Genomic DNA, 23,744 nt, shown 5'->3' with positions numbered 1-23,744 from the left:
AGTAATAAACTTTTTTTTTTATTTCTTTCTTTCAATTAAATAAATAGGTATCAATGTCGATCCATTGTTGTGATTTTTAAGAAAAAGGAAGCTATCTATATAACAGTGTTATGTCATCCATCGATCGAATTTTGTTACGTATTTCATGGTCGTTACAATACTTTTGACGTAACTTCAATAGTTTCAAAAAAGGAGGAAAAAACATATAATCGCGTTTTGCACGCCACCGCCCAAGAATTGGTGTAAGTATTAGTTTTTTAATTCATTTTAGGGTTCCGCTAACTTTTTTTAGGCTCTTAAAATCTCTATTTATTAATCACGTTCCAGTAAAATTTGGCTAGTGACACTGGCCTACATTAAGCAGGTACTGTTTCGTAGGATAGTTTGGTAGAGTTCTGAGAAGAAGTTACACTTGCATATGATACATACGCCCGTATTCACAAACATTACTATGAGGTCTTATAGTGCGCGTGGACGCACAGGGTGACACACGAACCAATCACAGAGCTCTATTCAACACTGTGTGTTCGATTTGCTGCTTCATTTAAGCAAGCATCCTTTGTGAATACGGGTGATAGAGTTCTGAGAAGAAGTTCCACTTGCGTAAGATACTTACTCAGTGGCATCCTCTTTTTTTTTCATACGAGACAGTTGTATCCCATCAAAAACAATACTTGTCAAAAAAACCAAGTCTCGCAACTCAGTTGTTCTACGGTAAAAAGTTGTGAGATCCATGTAATACCAAGTCCAGGCCAGGAAATCTTTAACGTTTTACATAAATTATTGACTTGGCCATCGCACTAAATAATTTAATTTACACGTGTTTTCATGCGATGGCCAAGTCAATATATTTATGTAAAACGTTAAAGATTTCCTGGCCTGGACTTGGTATTACATGGATCTCACAACTTTTTACCGTAGAACAACTGAGTTGCGAGACTTGGTTTTTTTGACAAGTATTGTTTTTGATGGGATCTCATTTCTTTTTGTATTTTGTAGACAGCAGTTATGTATCTAGAAAACTGGACCGAAATTGAAAAATTTTACTCGACTTGGCGGTTGCACTACCGTGCCCCCAAATATTTTAGTTTTTCCTTGATTCATACACCAAACACTACTTATATTCCAAATTTGAAGCTTCTAGGTCTGCTAGAAGTGCCTTAGAGTTTTGATGATCGGTGAGTCAGTCAGTGAGTCAGTGAGTGACAAAATTAAGTAACTTTGACCCGTTATAATTCTTAAACTACTGGTTCAAATTGAATGAAATTTTAAATATACCGTGTCTTTACAATGCCTGCATAGCTAATGAAAATTCAGCTTTCTAGTTTTATCCACAACGAAGTTACAGGCAGTCGAAAATGGCCTGAATTGCTTCGAGAAAAGGATGGTACGGCCGTGCCGCTTTTTTGCTCGACTTGGTGGGGGCACTGCCGTGCCCCCAGATAAAATATTATAAACCCTTAGTCTTTTTATCACTTTAGATTTTTACCCAAAATTATCAAAATTGATTCAATTTACAGACAAACATCCTATAGAGGACCTATAACAAAGCCTAAATAACATCTTTAATTGCAAAATAAGGAAACGTTAAAGTTACAGAGTTCAATATCTCTTTGAGTCAATGTTTATTTGCATCATTTTTACTTACACAATAACTTCACTGAACCCTTCTGCATTACTCCAAGTCGTTCTTGCCCAGTTTTTTCGCTATTTCGTCAAACTGGATCTTCGGTCTACTTACCGCTTGCGATAGCAATCGGCATGGCTAATTGTAGTTACATGTATTTAACATCACGTTCAGGTGCGTAGTTTTAATAGAAAATTCCAGTTTTATTGATTTTAATTGATTTATTGATTGACTATTGACTATTTATGAGTATTGTCCGCTATTGCGTAGTGTTACTTTTAGAGTAGGCGCACACCGTTGATTTTTCGTCGGCCGATAGTTTAGTCAGGCAGTTGATCAGTATGGGCATGTATGGGAGTGCGCACACTACGCCGATTCGATTTGGCCGATTCTTCATACAATTTAAAATCGGGCACAACTATCGTCGAACTAAAAATCACGCGGTGTGCGCCTACTCTTAGGTTTTGAACGGTCAAAGTTTTAGCATCTTTAAAATCAAAAGCAACCTATGAAACAAACGTAACTTATTATCAATTTCTTAACTAATTAAAGATTTACATTAAAACAATGTATAAGTTTCTGTTTACTTGATAATTTATTATGCACTTCTAGGATTCAAGAAAGCTGCCAACTCTAGAAATCATTGAGGGAAGCTTGTGTTCAGCAGTGGACGTCCTGTGGCTAATGATGATGATGATGATGATGATGAAGCATTTCCAAGGAACAGGGCTAGTTTTTGTAGCCTTCTTTGTATTAATTTTGTAGCCTTCTACGTACTACGAGTATTAATAGCCATATTGATTGTTAAGATTCTTACATTGTAACTTAAAACATTGATATTAATACTAATAATCATCATCATCATTAAATTGGAAAATATAAGTAAGAATTCAACGTGTAATCGCAATTATGCATCAACGAAGTTTTGTTTAGCGGTCTAAGTTTTTCCAGAGTAAATGTGAAAATGTACGTATAATACCTACTTCTACATATTTTAGAGGTAGTAGGTAGATTTTTGCTAATCTTTGAGCATTATAAATTAAGTGTTTGCGTCTCTGAGCCTTTTGAACTGCACCTCTAGAGGAAAACATTTTAACTTCTGAAAATAAGTGGTGCGTCATTTCAAGAGACAGTAGACAAAAGTAAAGACATATTTACATCTAAACAGGTAAATAAAACCAGACAATTTCATAAGAAAGTATTTATTCAAATGCTTAACATATTCAAAACAGAACAGCTTCAAACATGTCCAATTCATTATCAACACAAGTATACATTAACTATAATTGAGCAAGACCTTTGGTTGACAACATACAATTGGTATTTATGTATTTATCAAAGTATATATCGGTAACTAAGGGTAAGCGAAAGGGGAGATGCCTTAATCTAAATATAAAACGGTGAACTGAAGATCTTAAAACTGTAGTAAATAGTCGACTTAACTCAATGCTATTTTACCTAGGTAGTTTAAATAAAGTAGCAATAATTATTACATGCGATATGTATTAATGTAAAACACAGATTACATTATTAACAGATGCAACATCTAATACCTACATTTGCACACAATATAAACTGCCTAATTTTCTGGATACTGGGACGTGGCGTGCATTATTAAATCCAAGGTAGGTAAAAACTCAATACAACGATTTTAATAAAAATTACACGCGATATTCAATATTTTGGTCACAACACTGAGTCAGACACATTTTTTTTTACTAAATTCTGTCTTTTTGAAGGTAAAATAAGCTAAGAATAGAGAGCTAAAGATATGAGATCAATGATGAACTGCTTGTTACGATAATCTGAACCATACATTTCTGAAAAGAGTTTAAAGTTTAACCTTTGCTATCTAACGATCCGGTTATACCAGAGTTTTAATTCTTAATCATTCTTTTCTATACAGAAACATGCTATGTACTTTGCTTTAACATTATTTTCTCTGCAGTCAGAATGCAATAGAATACATTGGACAAATTGTTAAAAAAAAAGTTTTGTTTTTGCATACGCAGCAATTATCTGATACAGAAGCAGAAGAAATTCTTCTTATTGATGCATGGAAGAAAGAGACAAATCTCTGAGTTAATAGAGCGCTATCTCTTTCACTCCAACGCAACCAAAAGTTTCAATTTTCCTGTTGCAAATAATACAGCATTTGTCGCTGCAACAAAAAATCCGTTGAGTTTTGTGATCTTCAGTAAGCACCATCGCTTCTACACCTATTTAGTCTATGACTAACTGACGGAAGGAACCGTCGATTCCGAACAGCTCGTCGTAGTTGGTCGGCTTGCCTGGCCTGAGGGCCTCGTTGGCTTTGATGTTCTCGTGTTCGGCGAACCAGTCCTTGTACTCTTCTAGTTTCTTGACCCAGGCGTCTGGAAGCAAGAAAGAAAGTGTAAAAAAAATAAGTTGCGGTAGTGAACATGACTACAATGACGCTACGACATTTATAAATAATCAAATTCTATCAATAGTTTCAAACTGACTAATCTATGAGATAAATAGGCATGATTTAAAAATTCTACTCCTTCTGTAAGATATTTAGTATTTGTCCTAAGCATCAGCAGTCGGCAAAAAGTTTATTTGTAAATGTCTTTTACAATACTTGCCATTTAAATAAAGTCTTTACCTACGTACCTACTGTAGAAAATTTATCGGAAAATTCACTTAGTCGATCAGTGATTTTAAAAGGTTTCGTTTTCCTAAGCGTGTACTAAAAAGTGAAGACAAAGTACCCTTAGTACAAGCTTTGCTTAGTTTTGGACTAGAGGCGCAGTGTGAAATGTCCAAGTATATTTATTTATGTATTTTATTTTTATACTATTTTAAGAAGACACACACATCCATCGCCAGATAAACATATTCAAATCAGTATCATAGAGCGTTGACGTGGCAAAGTACCAGTTGCGAAATCATCGGTTGCAGGTTCGAATCCATGAAAAGACAAGTTTATACTTACTGTGCAGGTCATTCATGGGGCCAGCATTGCCGCCGTACTCGGCTGGCAGCATTTCCTTGGGCACGTATTTGTAGAGATCATTCGTGTCAGTGTGGAGGAAGATCTGCAAGAACAAAATTAAATGTAATTATTTAAATGAATGCAAATAATTGCAAATTAATCTATACTAATATTATAAATGCGAAAGTAACTCTGTCTGTCTCTCTTTCACGCCTAAACCACTTAACCGATTTTGATGAAATTTGGCATAGAGTTTGAGTCCTGGGAAAGGACATAAGATAGTTTTTAACCCGGTTTTTGAAACAGGGACGCGCGCGATAATTTTTTTCTGTGACAGACAAAATTCCACGCGGGCGAAGCCGCGGGTGGAAAGCTAGTTATGAATATGGTAGAAATATTTGAAATTGAAATGTTTTTGCCTTATATTCTTGGAAATGGATGCTTATTTAAGACAAAATTAATTCTTCTGGTATTTTTCACTATTTCTTAGACGTATCATAGTTTTGGTATGATCCTAAGTTGTGCAGTTGAAGAATAAAATTCAGCCGGTTTATAATCGAACCATTTGCAGTAGTGGATTCATCATCATCATTTCAGCCACAGGACGTCCACTGCTGCCTCCCCTAATGGTTTCCATATCACCCGGTTGGTAGCGGCCTGCATCCAGCACCGGTGCCTTTATGAGGTCGTCGGTCCACCTTGTGGGTGGACAGTAGAATAATAATATCTCAGTCTTTACTTTTTTCGGCGATTTTCACATTTATCATTGCTAAATAACATGGCCGTATATTATAGCCGTCGAATGCATTTTTTATGGTTTTAAGTTAAATATTAATTTTACAACTTACTCTGTCTCTGATCTTTTCCTTGATGAAGGGTTTGACGAAGTTGACAATCTTGTCTACGAGAGGGGAGACGTTGATAACGTGCACCTCCTTTAGTTTCACTGGGTAGGCTTCCTGGAAACATAATACATAAATAAATATCTACAATTGTTCACATTACCTCTCAGCAGAGACATGCAGCTAGTTAAACCAATTGAAAAAGTTAGATGATCGAGATAAAATGAAAAAATGACTAGTTCTGACATTGAAAAGCTATAAAGGTTGAAGGTTTCTCAGGCTGTCAAGCGTGGTCTACTGGACACCAAATAAGAAGACTGATGTGTAGCAAAAAGTGCGCAGTACTAGCGTGTATACGCTAGTCTGCTTATTTATTGCCATTAAGGCGGAACAAAGTTCGCCGGGTCAGCTAGTGTTGATATAAATTTGTTTCAAATTGAATTTAACATCTTCTGTTATCATCATCATTATCAACAGGTCGTTTAGTCTCCACTGTAGGAGAAAGAACCTCTCTATTTTACCAGAGGCAAATGGATGGGGGGGGGGGAAGAGTAGGGGTTGGTGACAAATGTATTCTACTCTGCCGTCACCACACGGCCCCCTACTCTTCCCGCGGGTGTCGTAAGAGGCGACTTAGGGACTGCACATCAAACGGAGAATGGGCGGCAGCGCTCTCTGAAAAACATCAATCTTTTAAACTGCGATCTCCAACCCGCCTGCCAAGCGTGGAGATTACGGCAAAACCCTCCACTATAGTGGAGGAGGCTCATAGTCCAGCAGTGGACTGTAAAGGGCTGTTGATGATGATGATGAAATGGATGATTTGGCCTACACTCCCCACGCTGGGACGCTTGGGACAGCCAGTACCAGTACAGTACATCTATGTATAAACTTATCAATGGATAAAATAGGTCAATGGAATGGTTTTGAGTGGAAAAGCGTTTTTTTCGCTCCATGTTATTATAACCCATAGTTAGTTGGTTAATAATCATCAGCCAAACCCTTCTTCCAAAGTCTCCTGCCCTCCTGTGAAAATACCCTAGATGAAGAAGATCAAGGCAGAAAGATAGAGTACTGACCTGTACACAGACAAGGAACTTCTTGACCAAAGTGGGGGTAAACTTGGCGAAGTGTGTAGGTGTCGCCACCGACGCGTCCAGGATGTAGACGTCACCAGCCACGCCCTCCTTCTCTTCCACCAGACGCACGTCACCCAGCATCAGGGCCAGTTTGAAGGCATCCGCTACGTTGGGGGTCTGGACGTCTTTGTCGAGACCTGGAAGAGACGAGGAGTTTAGTAGATAAGGCCCCAGATAATATAAGGCTAATAGTGCAGTTTGATTTTCCATTTGTGTCTATAAAAGCGAAAGGTCGCTGATTGACTGACTCACTCACTCATCACGAAATCTCAAAAACTACAAGTGCTAGCAGTCTCAAATTTTGCATGGGGGTTCCTTTTAAAACGTAGGTGCTCACTAAGACGGGATTTTGCAAAATTCAACTTCTAAGGGGATAAAATGGGATCCTCGCGTACGAAGTCGCGGGCGGCCGCTAGTCTTTAATACAAAGTGTGAGCAATCTGAAAACCATCTCAAAAATTCAGGTTACAGATCAAGAACTAATCTAAACTTAGTTTACCTTAGCTCGCAAATCTGATGCAGTTTTCCATAAATAAGTGCAGACTGAAAACTATGCAAACACCATGGAAAACTGCACCAGGTATCGAGCTAACTAAACTAACTTTAGCTCTTGGTCTGTAACTGGCATTATATTTTTGTGAGAATTTCCTGTACATAATAATAATATGTATATCACAACGTGCGTATAATGCGTGGTGGGTGAAAGATACTTCTCCTGATTATGAAAACTTACCTCTCATGAGAATGACACGACGACCTTCAGGCGTGAGTCCTGGCAGAGGAGGCATTTGCCTGAAAAAGAAAAAAAAGAGACATTTTAAAGGACAATGACCAAAAGTGGTCCAAATGTCCACCACTAATGAGACCTATATTGGCTTATAGTCCATTAAATATAGATTAACTTTCAGTATTGGACAAAAAAAAATAAGCTGTCAGTAAAAAGTTATGACCGTATGAAAAATTTTAGTAGTTTACGCACTAATCTCAGGAACTACTGGTCCGATTTGAAAAATTATTTTTGTTATGGATAGCCCATTTATCAAGGATGGTTTTAGGTTTTATAACATCACCCTACAACCAATAGGGGCGGCGCAGCGACCACCCGACCATAATTCCAATATTGTTGTCTTTCTTCTGAGCTTATTTTTTTTCTTTTAGCGAGAATCTAACACGGCACACTAAGCGACATTACATAACATGCATAGATTAATCCAAAATGTGCGATGGATAGAATAATATCAAGAACATTTTTCGGATGAAAAGGTAAAAAACATGACTTTTCATTCAGTCATAACTTTTTACTGACAGCATATTTTTGATTGCGGTTTGGTTATAATGAATCAGTATTTAGTAGACTATTTTACTACATAGGTCTCGTTAGTGGTGGACATTTGGACCACACTCCATACATTTTTGGTCATTGTCCTTTGAAATTATACCATATACCTACTAGGTATTAAGAATCTAGAGCTGTGAACCTTCACAAAAAAGATGATAGGTATCATGATTTAATATTTTCTCTCCATTTAACTCCTCCATTTTTTCAGAACGAGTAGTAAAGAAAGGAGCTTAGTTTCCTCGAAATTTTAATCTGACTCAAAATGAATTTAGGCGTCATTTTAGCTTTAGCATTTTCATCAAATTAAGAAGGGACAAAGTCCCTTATTGCATACGTGCGGCCACTATAAAGCAATGAAAACTATTCTATTACTACTAACTAAAGTTAGTAAACTACTAACATGAAATTACTTGGATGTAAAACTGTCAGGGCTAGTTTTCTGTAGTTTCAAACTAAGCTCGCAAAGTCGCTTTTATTGAGTTAATCTACACAGAGCTCAACTTGGAGTGTGTCCTTTGATGGAAATTCAATTTTGAAATGCTCTTATGTCTGGCTGGCTTGCACTGTGGATTCTGTTTGTATACGTACGGCTTGAATTATGGACGTTGGCACTAACGGCAATTCACAAAACTATGAGGTCTCACAGTGCGCGTGGACGCACAGGGTGACACACGAACCAATCACAGAGCTCTATTCAACGCTGTGCGTTCGATTTGCTGCTTCACTTAAGCAAGCATCGTTTGTGAATACGGGCGTAATGTGTTTAGTTCCACAAACTTTAAAGGATAGGTATTTTTCTGAGAAATGTACTGCCATTAGTCCATACAACAATACAATATTTTGGCTTTTGATGTCATATTTTAGAACAGTTAAAATTTTCGATCATTTATTTATTTATTTATTTCCAAGCTTAAGCCTATTTTTACAGAAATCCAATACAATAGACAAGCGAAATATGACAGGAACAGAATTGAAATACATAGTACGGATCATAATTCGTTTTATTTCTACTGCTTATTTGTCGTATTATTTCATTGATTCAAACTTTTAAACGATCGTTTTGGCTCGACAATAACATGGTGTACTGAATAATTAAGTGTCTCAGATGCAGGCTGCATAAGTGCATAGGTACATTAGGGAAACATATATGTCTTCAGCATGAAGATCTCATTAACTGATATCATTATTTGGCACTAACTAAATAAAGCAATTATGAACGTCATGCTTAGTCAAAGTCAAAGAGTATGTAATGTCAAACCGCGTTATGCTATACAGTACTAGTAGGTACACAGCATTATGGGGAGTGCAAATCTATACTAATATAAATGCGAAAGTAACTCTGTCTGTCTTCTCGCTGTCACGCCTAAACCACAGAACCGATTTTGATGAAATTTGTCAGGGAGAGAGTCTGAGTCCCGGGAAAGGACATAGGATAGTTTTTATCCCGGTTTTTGAAACAGGAACGCGCGCGATAAAGTCTTTCTGTGACAGACAAAAATCCACGCGGGTGAAGCCGCGGGCGGAAAGTTAGTAATTTATATGAGTTCATAGATGATTTCTGCTATTTTAGTTTGCGAACAATAGATTATCATCCGTCCATCCTCAAGATGGCGTCATAAAAGTTGCTAGAATGCGCTACACGCAGGCTACTCCAAAGTGAAATTATTGCCAATCTGAAATTATTGGGGAAAGCCTATGTTCAGTGCACGCTTTTGGCTGAACGATGATAAAACTCATAAAAAACTCATTTATTTTTGTAAGTCGGTTTTTAAAAAGCAGTTTTACACGTTCCCAGTATACTGCTTCGGGACAAGAAATGGGCCAGTGTTTAGATAAAGCAGTGCAAGAAACTCACGCCCTTATTCACAAACATTACTATGAGGTCTCACAGTGCACGTCGACGGACAGGGTGACACATGAACCAATCACAGAAGTCTATTCAACGCTGTGCGTTCAATTTGCTGCTTTACTTTTGCAAGCATCGTTTGTGAATACGGGCGTCCAGTCACTATTGTCAGCCTCCTTTTCAAGGGTTAAAAATAAACTCTTTAAAATATTCATAGTTAATTGATGACACCTGATCTACGTTACAATTATGAATGGAACTTACACAATATTCAAGATCTCTTGCAGCTCAGGCCTGGTGGCGTCGCGGTCGGTGAAAAACTCAGGCACCGCAGTACGCATGGTGAAGTACATGTCCAGTTTGCGCTTGGTCTTCTCCAGGGAGAACTTGCAGCCGCGGAGGAAGGTCAGGATACGCTGGTCGTCTGTGGAGGATAACATATTAGCTGCTGGAGGACTTTACAATAATAAACAAGGATTCTTGGTATCAATGAAGATGTGAAGATACAGTCAGGGGTGGCTTAGAGTGAAATATGCGAAGATCAGGCCTTCCCAGCCCTTCATTTGAGAGAGAGGGCCGTCTTCCTTCAATGGAGACTAAATGACAGACATTTAGCTTTCGATATCTTTCAGTTAATAGCAAGAGAGTATCTCGAGGTTTAAACCCATTGAAATGGGTGTATGAGAAAACTTGATGATGAAGAAGGACGTTCAATTTGTAAGTGTCAAAAAAGACAGGGCTTCGAGACTGTTCAATGACATGACAACAGTAGCATTCGTTTTACTGGTAGTTAAAATATCAAATCACTCGTCTTGCTTATAACATATTGGTCTAAAGACACTGACAAAGTTTTAAATTAATTTCAAAGCACCTATTTTCCAATAAAGCGTGATGCCATAGCTTAATTCTGTTACGACTACCAACTATATTAACTGATGATGACTAATTTAAATTAAATATCTTTTCCATAAAGTACTCACCAAATTCATCAGGTAGATGGGGCTCCTTCTTCAGCCACTCCTTGATGTGCGCGAGGTCCTGGTCCCTGGTGTCCACCTTTTCATTCAGCTCCTCGCGGATCTTCTGCCACATCTCACCGGCTGGCTGTTCCAGGGTCATGTTGGCTGCTTCGACTGGTCCTGTGGAGTAAGGAGAATCTAATTTAAGTAACCTGAAATACAGGAAACTGAAAAGGTGTTCTATATGCCGAGTTAGAAACTTTCTAGTTCGACAAAAAAAAAACACTCTCAAGCCATTATACATTAGTCTACTGAGAAATTCGGTAGGTACTTATTATTATAAATCACACTTAACCCTTTAAAATCCGCGAATCTCTTCTATCTCTACCTATAAATGAAAACTGCTGACCAAATTTGTCTAAAACCTGGCGATCAACAAAAGGGTAAAAAGAAAACCTATGAAAGTTTAATTATATTGCAATGTTCTAACCAAACTGGGAACAATTACATAGAGATATTTACTGTGTCCCACCTGAAAATGTAACCCCGTACCGTGTACCGGATTAAGTAAGTAGTCAAATTTTAATTAACTTCCTTCCTATTACGCGTAGTTATGAATACAAGTTGGCCTAATGATTTACGTAACTCCTAAGTGCAAAATTAAGTGCACACGAGTTTGTTTGTTTTTCGTAATCTCTACATAATCTGCATTAAAAACATTTTAAACGCAATTTTCCTGTTTTTACAAAATTTAATGACCAATAGGTATTATGTGCGAGTCAAAAATAAAAGTCTTGATGACTAATTTAATATGTACTTACCTGTAAAAGTTTTGAAAATGCATAATAGGTACCTATACACATACACGCGTTATTTCGTATGATTCTAATAAAACTACATCTTCACAATGTGTCATAAATACAAAGCCATAAAAGTTTCTCAGTCTTATTAAAGTAATTTAGATATATTGAATACCTATTTCATAATAAAACTGAAATTTACGTAGGCTTTTCAAAGAAAGTTCTAATAGTACCTAATAAATGTTATTTATTTATAATCTTATTTAAGTTAATAGTAAGTGTATAATTTTGCACCGCCTACGTTATTCTCAGTTTTGCCCTAAGGTTGACTGGAGGAGCATGCCGAATAGCATTAAGTCCGCCTTATGTAGGTACAGTGTTATGTGCATGTAAGTGTTAAAAAAAATAAAAAAATACTGTAATGAACATAAAACAATGAATGCGCTCGCGCCGTGCCTCTATGGCGTTGGCGCAATTCTTGCCACACCGATATAGTAACCTTCTGTATGCCCCATTAGTGCAGCAATTAATGGAGTTAATGGCTTTCTCTTATGGGGTCTCTAGGATAGTCGCATTCTTACGTGTCATGACTGTGGGGCTGGTAAGCAATCACACACATAAGTGGCACGTAGGACGTGCCAAGTTGTGTTTAGGCTAAATCATTATTTTCTATTGGTAATTAGAGAAGATCGTGCTGTGTAAACTAAGTGAATTGATGAAGATTGCATGAACAGGACTCTGTGTTAAAAAATACCATTAATGCTCTGTATAGCAACGTAGCAAGCTGCCATTATTGTCCATAATATTATTATGGTTAATTTTTTGGAGGGTCGACAGGTTAGCTGGATGACTCCGTGAATCAACAATCAGATCAATAGTCAGGCAATTGCAAGTTCTTGGGATCGAGTCCTACCACCTGATACTATCGATATTAACTGATAATTATTTATCGTTTCAGCCAAATTGATAACGTCTACTGCTGAACAAAGTTCCATAACGATCCTGCGCTGCCCGCATCCAGGACCAGGTACTTCCCACGATCTTCACCAGATCGTCGGTCCACCTAGTGGGGAACGCAACCCACACTACGTCTTCCGGCCCGTGATCCACTTGAGAACTTTTCTGCCCCAGCGGCCATATTATCAACTCTACGAGCTATGTGCCCCGTCCACTGCCACTTGATTTTAGCAAATCTGCGGTATATTATGATGATGACCTTAATTTCAACTAAATAACTTAAAGTGTATTTGTCTTTTTAGCTCATTCTTAGCATAACGTACGTTATCTATGCGATCTTCTCATTAAGATATGTTGAAAAATCAATTAAAAATACTAAACAGAGCGCAAAATTCATACACAAAGCGTGACAGTTACCCAACTGTAGTGAAAGCGGTGATGTTTAAAAAATCATACTTATTAACTTTTATATTGCAAAAAACGTTAACGCTTCGTAAATCTGACTTTTTATTGTTAGATTCACAAAAACTCAGAAAGTTTACGAAAGAGCACGTCAAGTTATACATTGTGGTACCTTATGTACTGGTGATAGAAGCTGTATTTCAATAAAAATGGATAGCTGGACCTGCTAGGCTGTACACTGTACAGACTTGCTTTCTACTAAGATGAATGCCAGTTTTGCAACTGTAAAAAGTTTTACAGTAGGTATAATATCATTATAGATAGGTACGGTTTTGAAATAAGGTTTTTTGAGAAGTGAAATTGCTATTATTAATATTTTTTTTGCAAAAAAAAGAAAATTAACCTTCTTACTTACTTTTAAGTTATGTGTTTTTTTCAAAAAGTATTACCTATTTATGAAATTTTAGTACTAGAGGAGGTACTAAAAATTGTTATGATTTTTTGCCTATTTTCGTATCGAAGACGGCATTTGAAGCCAAGAAAAACTAAGTTCATTATCCTTGTCACGTATTAATAAAGATGACAAATGAAATAAGTCAAATAGGTTTTCATAGTTAGTTTTTACAAAAAGCAGACAAGATGCTACAAAAAATTAATAATCGTCCATTTTCAACCGACTTCAAAAAAGGAGGAGGTTCTCAATTCGACCCGTATGTTTTTTTTTTTCTATGTTTGTTACGCGATAACTCCGCCAATTATGAACCGATTTGAACAAATCTTTTTTCGGCGTATAGGTAATACCTCAAGGGTGGTCCCATTTAAATTTAATAATAGAAAATACAACCCCCAAGGGTGGAAAATTGGGGATGAACTTTTTTATACGCAATATCTCCGCCGATTATAAATCAATTTGAACGATTATTTTTTTGTTGAATAGGTATTATCAAAAGGGTGGTTTCATGCGAATTTGAAGAAAATATTTCACCCCCAAGGGTGGAAAATTGGGGATGAACTTTTTTATACGCAATATTTTTAATTTTTTTTTTTTTGTGTTCACGCATTTGAAGTCGGTTTTATTTTTTTTTAAAAGTTAATGTAATAAAAACAGATGCATTGTCATTTGTTGACAGATTCAGTTCGTTGGCTAAGAGTAGGCGCACACCGTTGATTTTTAGTTGGCCGATAGTTGTGCCCGATTTTAATTTGTATGAAGAATCGGCCAATCGAATCGGCGTAGTGTGCGCACTCCCATACATGCCCATACTGATCAACTGCCCGACTAAACTATCGGCCGACGAAAAATCAACGGTGTGCGCCTACTCTTAAAGTAAATGTACAAGATTTTGTCCGCGTTTGCAAAAGCAGTTAGTCATAGATGCTTATAAAGCTTATTATGTTATTCTAATGTAAAAACAATAATACTGTACATAGGGCCTAGTGTGAGTTTACATCAAACGCGCTTTCTAGTGAGCGCGTTAAAAAATGTATGAAAATTTTAGTTCTTGAAAGTTTACACTAGGGGCGCTGTACAATCCGCCATACATTTAATGTCATTTTTTTCGCGCTCACTAGTGACGCCGTTTGATGTAAACCCACACTCAGTAGGTACGGCTAGCACGAAAAACTTTCGAGTTCGAATCGTTTGCGTATTCGAATCGCCATCAAAACATTTAAAACGAAACTACAACAGCGCCCTCGTAAACGTGTCGTAAAGTGAACTTGGTATGAGAAATGGTTGCACGAAACTTATTTTGAGCATCAAAATTGTCACATTATCGTTTAATTCGAAGTTTGAGTATCGAATTTTGTTGAATGCGCAAACGATTCGAAGACGAAAGTTGTTCATGCTAGAGTACAGCTCTTAGTTTCTTCTAAATCCATTCGGTACTTTTTTTGTGGAAAGTCACAGACAGTCTTTTAAAGCCTTTGTACTCTTTTAAGCTTTATAAAAGCTCTACGATGCAGCTTAAGAGGTTTTATTAGAATAAACCCTGAAACGTGCGGTCCGTGGTCAGTTCATTACGTTTTTACGTGTCCTAAGCTACGTGACTAGAGAGGGCAAAAAGATGTCTATACATTTTAGGGTTCCGTGATTATGACTAAAAAGAACTGGGTGGGTATAGTCCCAGTATTCCATCACTATTTCGTATAAAATGTTGCCAAAACGAAACCATAATGGCTAGCATTGTGAAAAAGATAACTCTACGTGTAGATGCCAAGTTTCAAATTCAAATTCAAATTATTTTTTGCTCTAGGTTGGTATACATTGCTTGTAACTCTACATGTCCTAACTAAATTGTACAATAATTCTTTTACCTACTTAAGTAACAAAGTACTTAGTACAAAACGGCCAAGCTACATATTATTTTGACAAAGGTGTAGAGTTAGTTTAGACTCTGTGTAGACTTGTAGAGTTAGGTCGTGAAGGTCATACCCGTCCCTTCCCGAAAGCACCCAAAGCAAACTAGTGGGGTTATTGTTAAAAAGTCTTCTTATTGTATTTTGAAAGTGAACTTCAAAAGGTAGAAAAAAATACTTATTTGCAGTAAATATTGTACTCAAAATGAACCCTTAGTGGTTTCTAACTTGACTATTTTTCTTTGTCGTTCCACGTTCTATTACGGGTAGGTATTATGGGGACTGAAAAGAGTCTTATAAGTACCTACGTGATTTGAAACTACTTTTTGTTATGTTGATGAATGGTTTCGGGCTCTTAAAGAATATGTACGATTCACTGACTGACTCGAGTGAGTCAGTGACCTTTCGCTTTTCGTGAAGAGTGAGTACTCATCAAGAAATCTTAGAAACTGCAAGTGCTAGGAGTCTCAAATTTAATTTAGCATGGAACCCACATCCCACATAGCTCGTAGAGACGATGGCCGTTGGGGCAGAAAAGTTCTCGAGTGGCGACCACGGGCTGGAAGACGTAGCGTGGGCAGGCCTCCTACTAGGTGGACCGACGATCTGGTAAAGGTCGCGGGAAGAGCCTGGATGCGGGCAGCGCAGGACCGTGCATTGTGGAAAACCTTGGAAGAGGCCTTTGTCCAGCAGTGGACGTCATTTGGCTGAAACGAACGAACAAACGAATGGAACCTTTTGGAACGTAGTTCACTAAGAAGGGATTTTGAAAAATTCAACCCCTAGTAAAACGGGATCAATCGGATTGGAAATGCTAGAAGTCGCGGGCGGCCGCTAGTAATTAATTTAGGTGCACATTATAAGACAGTTAAAGACCAAATATAATACAATAAAAAATCTTATGTGTACCTACGTGAATTCTTCCGAAAGCAGATAATATTTTGTATTGATTTACTAGCTGACCCGGCGAACTTCGTACCGCCTTAGCGTAGAGATTTTCTTTATATTTTTTTCCGTAAAAACCTTGTACAGAGTATTAGCAAACTACAAAAAAAAAATCAGCCAAATCGGTCATGCCGTTTTCATGTTATGTCGTGACAACGGAAAACGGGTTTCATTTTTATATATATAGATTGTTCATTATTTTCTTTGCATAAAATAAATAGTACCTACTTCAAAATAGTCTCTAGTCAAGAGATCTATGAGATGCGATAAACTCCGGCGAATATTTATCGATTTATCAAAAAAAAGATCTTCAACAAAAAGTGTAGAATGTTCCGGAACATTAAAAATGTAATACTTTTACAGTGACGAACAAAAAATACAGCTTCTGAAGCGAAAAGTAGGTAAAATTTGAGTCTAGATTAGTGTGAAAACCGCAAGTTACAGTAATCGACCTAGATTCTAGTCTGAGAGATTTTGCGGCTAGATTTGAAATGACTGGTTCGTGACTACCTCTAAATACTTCGATTTTTTTTACATCTACTTAGATAGGTAATTTTTATAGCCAAACATTTATATTTCTTTAAAGTATTACAATATAGATTTAATACATAATCAAGATGCTGGATGCGGGCAGCGCAGGACCGTTCATTATGGAAAACCTTGGGGGAGGCCTTTGTCCAGAAGTGGACGTCATTTGGCTGAAACGAACGAACATAATCAAGAAAAATAGCCAACAAACTCCTATCTATAAACTACTTATTTTATATGATTCATAAGTTGACAAATACATAGCGACTACTGATATGATCGCTTTCAATTTAAATGCAATTAGGATAATAGCAATTTTTCGACGGTATTTAATTTTAGGATGAGCAAAAGATAGCGTCTTTATCTTAAATCTTTTATTCTAAACTTTTAATCGCTTTTTCTTGACCTTGTCACAGAGTTAATTACATTTGAAAGATAAATCTTTCGAAGATGCTATCTGTGGCAGTTGGAAGCTCGCGAATATCTTTCTGAAGTCGATAAGAAAGATACAGCTTTATTCGTGAAGAAGAACTTGAATAGGAAACTAATTTATGAAAACACTAGCTGCGCCCGCGACTTTGTACGCGTGAAATTAGTTTAAATGATATTTCCTATTTTTGCAACATTCTTCTTTACTGCTCCGCCCCTATTGACTGTAGGGTGATGTTATACTATAGCCTAAAGCCTTTCTCGATATATGGGCTATCCAATACAAAAAAAATCAAATCGAACCAGTAGTTCCTGAGATTAGCGCGTTCAAGCAAATAAAAAACTCTTCAGCTTTATAATATTAAAGCGTAGAAGTATAGATAACAAAAAAAAACTTATTATGAAGAGGTAAGTAAGTGCTATCTATACATATACTGTAATGATTATGTAAATCCACGGCAAGTAGAGGTTAGTAAAAAATAAACCAAATTACAAAGAATGTACTTAACCGTTCTAATGCTAGAAGATGTGAAAATTACAGTGCCACCACCTCTAATTTTAATTCTTCGACAATTGCTATGGAGTAACGGAGTAACTGTATCGTAAAGGCGATGCTTTTTCTTGACGAGAATAGTGTTGGACAAAATTTATATCGATGTATCGATAGTTTAGGAAATTACTGGCTAGTGGTGACTGAGTTTGCTCCAGCGTTTCTTCAGAGCATTTGCTATAATATGTTTGTCTCGAAGCACCGGCAGGGCCCATAAGATAAGGAGACATGTAAAGTGCCCTTAAGGGCTACCTTTTTACTATCTTTGACGTTCGTAAGTGCCAAAATATTGGTCAAAATTGAATAGAATATTTTTGATTTGATATGATTTCATTTGAATCACTCGCAATGTAGATTTAAGGTAGTGATTTTCCTTCATTGTTAAAGTCAGATAGGTTTGTTATTTAGTGATTTTTATTCTATAACATACGAAGCATTGCTTGCCATGTCAATCTGCTGTAGTAAATTGAGTTAAAGATATTTCTTAGGCAAGAATCTCACCTTGCTGTAATGTGGTGTAAGGAAGCTAACATCCAACTGCTAACATAATCGTTATAATTTTTATGGGCTAATTCTGATAGCAAACGGCTTAACAGCCAGATAACAATAATTAAATTGAGGGGTGTCCCGAAATATTAGACTTTGCCCATCAATCTTTTACTGTAGAATCACTAAAGTCATTAAGAGTTTCAATCGATATCTATATACAGATTTATACGAGTGAGTAACTGATAAACTATCGTATCGATAACGTTGGTATTTATTTATTTTTCCCCCAACACTAGTGAGGAAGTCACGTATGATAGGTTTTGCTTTATTTGTAAGTAATTTTGGCGTGTAAGTACATGCTATACATAATAATAGCCCATTATAATGGCGGTCGATAGTGGTGACTCAGATTTGAAGTTGGTAGAAGAGGCTAATACTTAATAGTAAAAGTAGAAATATTTTAGTCAGATGGTTCTGAATTCCATTACCAAGAAAAACATAGAAAGATTTAAAGTACCTATACAGGGTGATTTTTGTATCAGTATCCAAATTTTCAGGATCGACTCAGAATCAGTAAATTAATTGATTTACGTAAAGAAAACAAAACTTTTTCTCCAATTTATTATTTTCATCCGCTGCGCGCGGTTTCCAAATTGACTGACGTGGAAAATTTGCTTCGTTCATGGAAAAATACGTACACACAGTTAACTGCAAAGCCTAATAGACATAATGGTGAGCGAAAATAACCTTTAAAGAAACCTTTAAAACTTAAGATATGGGCACCCGCGGATTAGACTTTCAATATTTTTTTTGCGAAAAATACCACAATTAAAAATAATTACGATAAAGTTGTATTGTCAAATTGTTCTAACGAGCTTATTAAAAAAATTTGGATACTGATAACAAAGTCACCCTGTATAACGACTTAGGTTATCTTTACTAAGTAACTCTGTCTGTTTGTCTGTCTTGCTTTCACGCCTAAACCACTGAACCGATTTTGATGAAATTTGGCATAGAGACAGTTTGAGTCCCGGGAAAGTACAGTCGCGGAATGAAAAGGTTCGTCACCTTAGTGTCGGTTTTCGCTTGCACTAGGTACTGTAAGAGTCAAACCTGCCAACATAACAGTGCAAGAAACAGTGCTGCTAACATTTAAATAAATATGACGTTTGCTAACGAACGAATAAGGTTTTGCTTGTTTATTTTTCTATCCCATCAGTGCAATGCAATGATGACATTGACCAATTGACAATAGTTTTTTTTATTTAATAGAAATAATAATGGCAGGTTGAACCAACAAGGTTTTAGTTTATCAATCATAATAATCTTCTTGACAAGATAAATCGTCAAACAACTTTGATCTGAATAATTTTGAACTTTACTGACGAACAGTTAAAGATAATTTTCTCTAACTCGAGATTATTCTGTAACATAGTTTCAAAAGGTAATATGTGCTCGCGATTCGTTGAAGGAATCAATTTGAAAACTGACGAACCTTTTCATTCCGTGACTGTACATAGGATTTTATCCCGGTTTTTTAAACAGGGACGCGCGCGGTAAAGGTTTTCTGTGACAGACAAAATTCCACGCGGGCGAAGCCGCGGGCGGAAAGCTAGTTTAATATAATTTATTATTGGCCGAAAAGTATCCATATTAAATCAAACATACAAATACGCTTATTAATATGTACGTACTTCGAATTCGAATCAGTGGTGTTTTCCAGTAAAGGTTGAACATTATGGTATTTCTACCTTATTTACAGTTTACTCTACCAAAAAATTATAGAGTTACTCTTATACAAATAAAAGGCCATAAGTCTGCTAAATTACAAAATGTCAATTTTGAGACAAAACTAACTCATTTTACTTAATAAAAGTATAGCATCTTTCAAGGCTTTTGTTCAAAGCGAGCTCTTAAAAGTTAGAAAGAAAAAAACGTTTATTCAGTATCATCAACTATACACTTGACTTACAACAATAAGTACGACATTTCTTACAGAATTTATTTTATACAAAAAAAGATTTTAGATTCCAAGTGCATGTCGCCGATTAATCATAGCATGCAAGTATCTGAAAATTGATTAGAACTTTCCCAATCGGTCGGGTTATGTCGAATTGCATGCGCGAGCGCAGTTTCTACAGAGGGTAATGTCCGGACGACGGCACGTCAAGCTTGACAGAGTGTGTCTTATCTCGTTGGAATAGAGGCTATTTTGTAACAAAATGTTATAGTCTGATTAGGAGACTGTCCGTGAGCAGTTAATCTTTGTGGTGAATAACTCTTTTAGTTATTCTATGAAAGCTGTGAATTTGTGTAAATGAAGCTTTAATATTTTATTTTACTGCTGTAATTTTCTGGATATAAATTTCCTGGCAGCTGTTCAGGAATTATGAAAAGAGTAGTTATGAGATCAATCTTAGTCCAGTCAATAAAGCATTATAGATGGAAATCCGTGGAACACAATTTTTGACTTCGGGACTTTATTTAGACTAGTTAGGAGGTGAACATAGCAAAAGTCCCCGCCCTTAGCCCTTGGGCCGCCGGAGAGAGGGGGGTTTAAAGGTACCACTTTTCGGTTTTTCGCTTAATCCTCGGAAATTATGCGTCCTAGTGACATAACTACTATGAACCAAAAAAAGATTATTCAATTTGCTACAGGTGAGATAGTCAAGTTTTTCTATATCTTGTATAGTTTTCGCGGCATTTGCTCTAGAAGGTCTGTAATATTGGAAATTTTATTTTTGTCTTACATGTTCCCATCAGGAGAAAATCGACTAAATCAACATTGAGCTAATATTCTAGACATGCGGGAGCATGTTAAGCCTAGTTCCAGGGAGGGGACTGCACCGTGCGTATATTTAGACGAACCACTTGGAGCCACTTTTGACTCCTCATCACTCAAAAAGTACTGTGCATTAACACTTCAAATTTGGCTCATGTGTTGAGACTTGCAAGATAAACATCAGCTTCAAATTTCATAAACATACCTCAAACGGTTCTTTAGGTACTAAAGCGACTGGACTATCTATAATATTTCCAGTTCACAAAATCTACATTATCAATCAAAATAAGTTGTACCTAAGCTTGACCTTACTTACAATCTTGTACGGAAACCTCAGTATTCAAGTCCGACTCGCAGTTTACCGGGTATTTTCTACGTACCTAGTTCTTTTCAGTATTTTTTCCAAGTTATACTTTTTTCAGGATTCGTGTCAACCTGTTTATTTTTTGATAACTTTCAGTCACGTACCTAGGTACTAGTTTCTCGCCACAATTGCAAAAGACTAATGTTTTTCCCCGGACTGTTTTTCCCGGAAAAATATTTAATGGACTGATAGCAAAAATGTCAGAATGTCTATCATCAAATTGAAGCTTAACGATATCGCGTTTTATCAACACAAAGATAACAGAATATCTGTGCACTATGATATTATTTTGTAACTTTGAAGAAGAAACTTAAATTAAAACAAGCAAAAAAGCCGCGATTCAAACGAGGACAACACAAATTTTGGCAAAAACCACAAAATGATCCTGAAATTCAGTGCGAAATTCATTAAAGGGTAGTCAACTTTGTCCTCGCCTGAACGCACTTCACTTCACAATCACAGCACTGCGAACCACCCTAAAAATAATTAATCACCTTTAAAATGGAATATCAAGTCACACGCCAAGCTTTCTACGATGAACACACTGGCACTTGACCGCAACGTGTTTGTATTTTTTAACGCCACGCCGGTAGAGAAAAAAAAATGTAAAAAAGAAAAATTTGGGAAAGTTTTTTCGTGGCGCGAACGGACGCGCACCAAGGAATGAGGCTCATACAGCCAGTGCGCCGGTTTTATGATTTCGTCACGCGCGCTGACTTGCAATTGCACTGTGGGGATGGCTATCTGAAGCTAACTGGAGTAAACGTATGCGTCATTGTGCCAGCGTCATGCTTCACAAATGAGGTTTTATTGCGTGTACTCTTTCCAAGACACTGGCCGTTAACACCGAAACAAGCAAACAAAAATATGTCGAATTCCAAATATAAATCATTGTCAAATTAATTAGTTGTCAACTATCATATGTTGTCAACTGGACTCCGCACATTTTAAAATAACGATTTCCGATCGACATTGTAGAATTAACGGAGTTTTTCGTGTTGTAGTAGAATGGTCTTTAATAAAATAATGAGCTAATTAATTATTTTATACTCGTTTAAACGAAGTGCAGTGAATTAGTAAAGTTTATCACTTATAAAAATTAATAGCTACACTATTTTGTTACTTTAAAAACTGTACTTTAGTTAAAATGTAAAAACTTTTGTTTCAAATTGTAAAACTATTTGTAGTGATTTCACTTGTTTAGTAAATTTCTTTTAAGTATTATTTTTAAAACACAAGTTTTCAAGTAACTTTCAAGCAATAAATAAAGTTATGTACGAGTACATACAAATTAAGCATTGGTTTTCAGGAAAAGATCGCTTCTTAGCGATAAGATCGACTAATTTTGTCATTTAATTTTTATTTTTTCTTTAATTTGAGAATTTTGTGATAGAGTGACTAAAAATCGCATAGGTATTTACTAAAAACAATATAAAATCGATTACGTGTAACTTATCTAGACATTAACACGCAGACTATGTTATTTTGTGAGTTTTAATTGGCATAATGAATAATAGCTTTTGGTACAAATTAGCAATTAATAATGCATACAGCTATTCTGTCCATTTTAATGAAAAATTGTTGTACTTAAGTACATAATATCTACTGTTCTACTAATTTTATAAATATGAATGTTTGTGAGGAAGGATGGATGTTTGTTACTCTTTCAGACAAAAACTGCCGAAAGAATTTTGACGAAATTTTACAGTAAGTATATTGTTATAAATCTTTATCGATATTGAATTAATTGACAAAATTACAACAATAAGCCTCAGTTGCGCCACCTTAACTTTAACCGCAACTGTAACTATTACCGGTGTTTTTGTATGGAGTATGTATGACAGCCATAGTGTCGGTCTTTCTGTGACAAACTACTACCCTTACTAACTACTTACTTCCCTTACTAATAAAATAGGCTTAAGTTGTCATTTAGTATGGAAATGTAATTTTAATCTAGTGGTCATCATAGGTGTAACTTTTTATTAATAAGGGCTGATTTTTCAATCGTCGGATAACTTTTAACTGAAGAACAAGTTTGGCACATTGACAGTTTTAAGGCCCTAAGGGCTAAGGGCTGATTTTTCAATCGTCAGATATCTTTTAATTGAAGAATAGGTTATTCATTTTGACATATTTCCCATACTAAAACTGTCAATGTGTAAAACTTATTCTTCAGTTAAAAGTTATCCGACGATTGAAAAATCACCCGTAAGAGGGCTATTATCTAGTGTATCGACAGTCAACGACTTAACGCGAACGAAGCCAAGGGCAAAACAAAAGCTAGTCCCTTATAGAGACGTCCAAAAAATGCGAAACTATGAAAATTGCTTTGACGAAATCGTTCTAAAACTTCCAAATCAAGCGCAAACGCCGATTCTTAAAGACCCTAATAGTTTGTTTGGAAAATTGCTTACGACCAGAATCACATT

The 23,744-nt window shown here is 36.4% G+C and overlaps 1 protein-coding gene across 1 annotated transcript; it reads right to left on the bottom strand.

The window, feature by feature from the left end:
- Positions 1–2,813: 2,813 nt before the first annotated feature.
- Positions 2,814–21,992, bottom strand: LOC135082156 (alpha-tocopherol transfer protein-like). Its single transcript, XM_063976912.1, has 8 exons — positions 21,810–21,992; positions 10,733–10,891; positions 10,017–10,176; positions 7,301–7,359; positions 6,508–6,704; positions 5,435–5,545; positions 4,587–4,689; positions 2,814–4,002 (listed from the first exon to the last, which is right to left on the bottom strand). The coding sequence occupies exons 2-8, from the start codon at positions 10,869–10,871 to the stop codon at positions 3,851–3,853; spliced, it is 921 nt and encodes a 306-aa protein (XP_063832982.1). The 5' UTR covers positions 10,872–10,891; positions 21,810–21,992; the 3' UTR covers positions 2,814–3,850.
- Between the last annotated feature and the right edge of the window lie 1,752 nt (positions 21,993–23,744).

The sequence above is a fragment of the Ostrinia nubilalis genome, chromosome 21 (genome assembly GCF_963855985.1).
Source record: "Ostrinia nubilalis chromosome 21, ilOstNubi1.1, whole genome shotgun sequence".
Lineage (NCBI taxonomy): Eukaryota > Metazoa > Arthropoda > Insecta > Lepidoptera > Crambidae > Ostrinia > Ostrinia nubilalis.
Note: the sequence above shows the minus strand (reverse complement) of the source record. Positions and strands in the feature narration are given on the sequence as shown.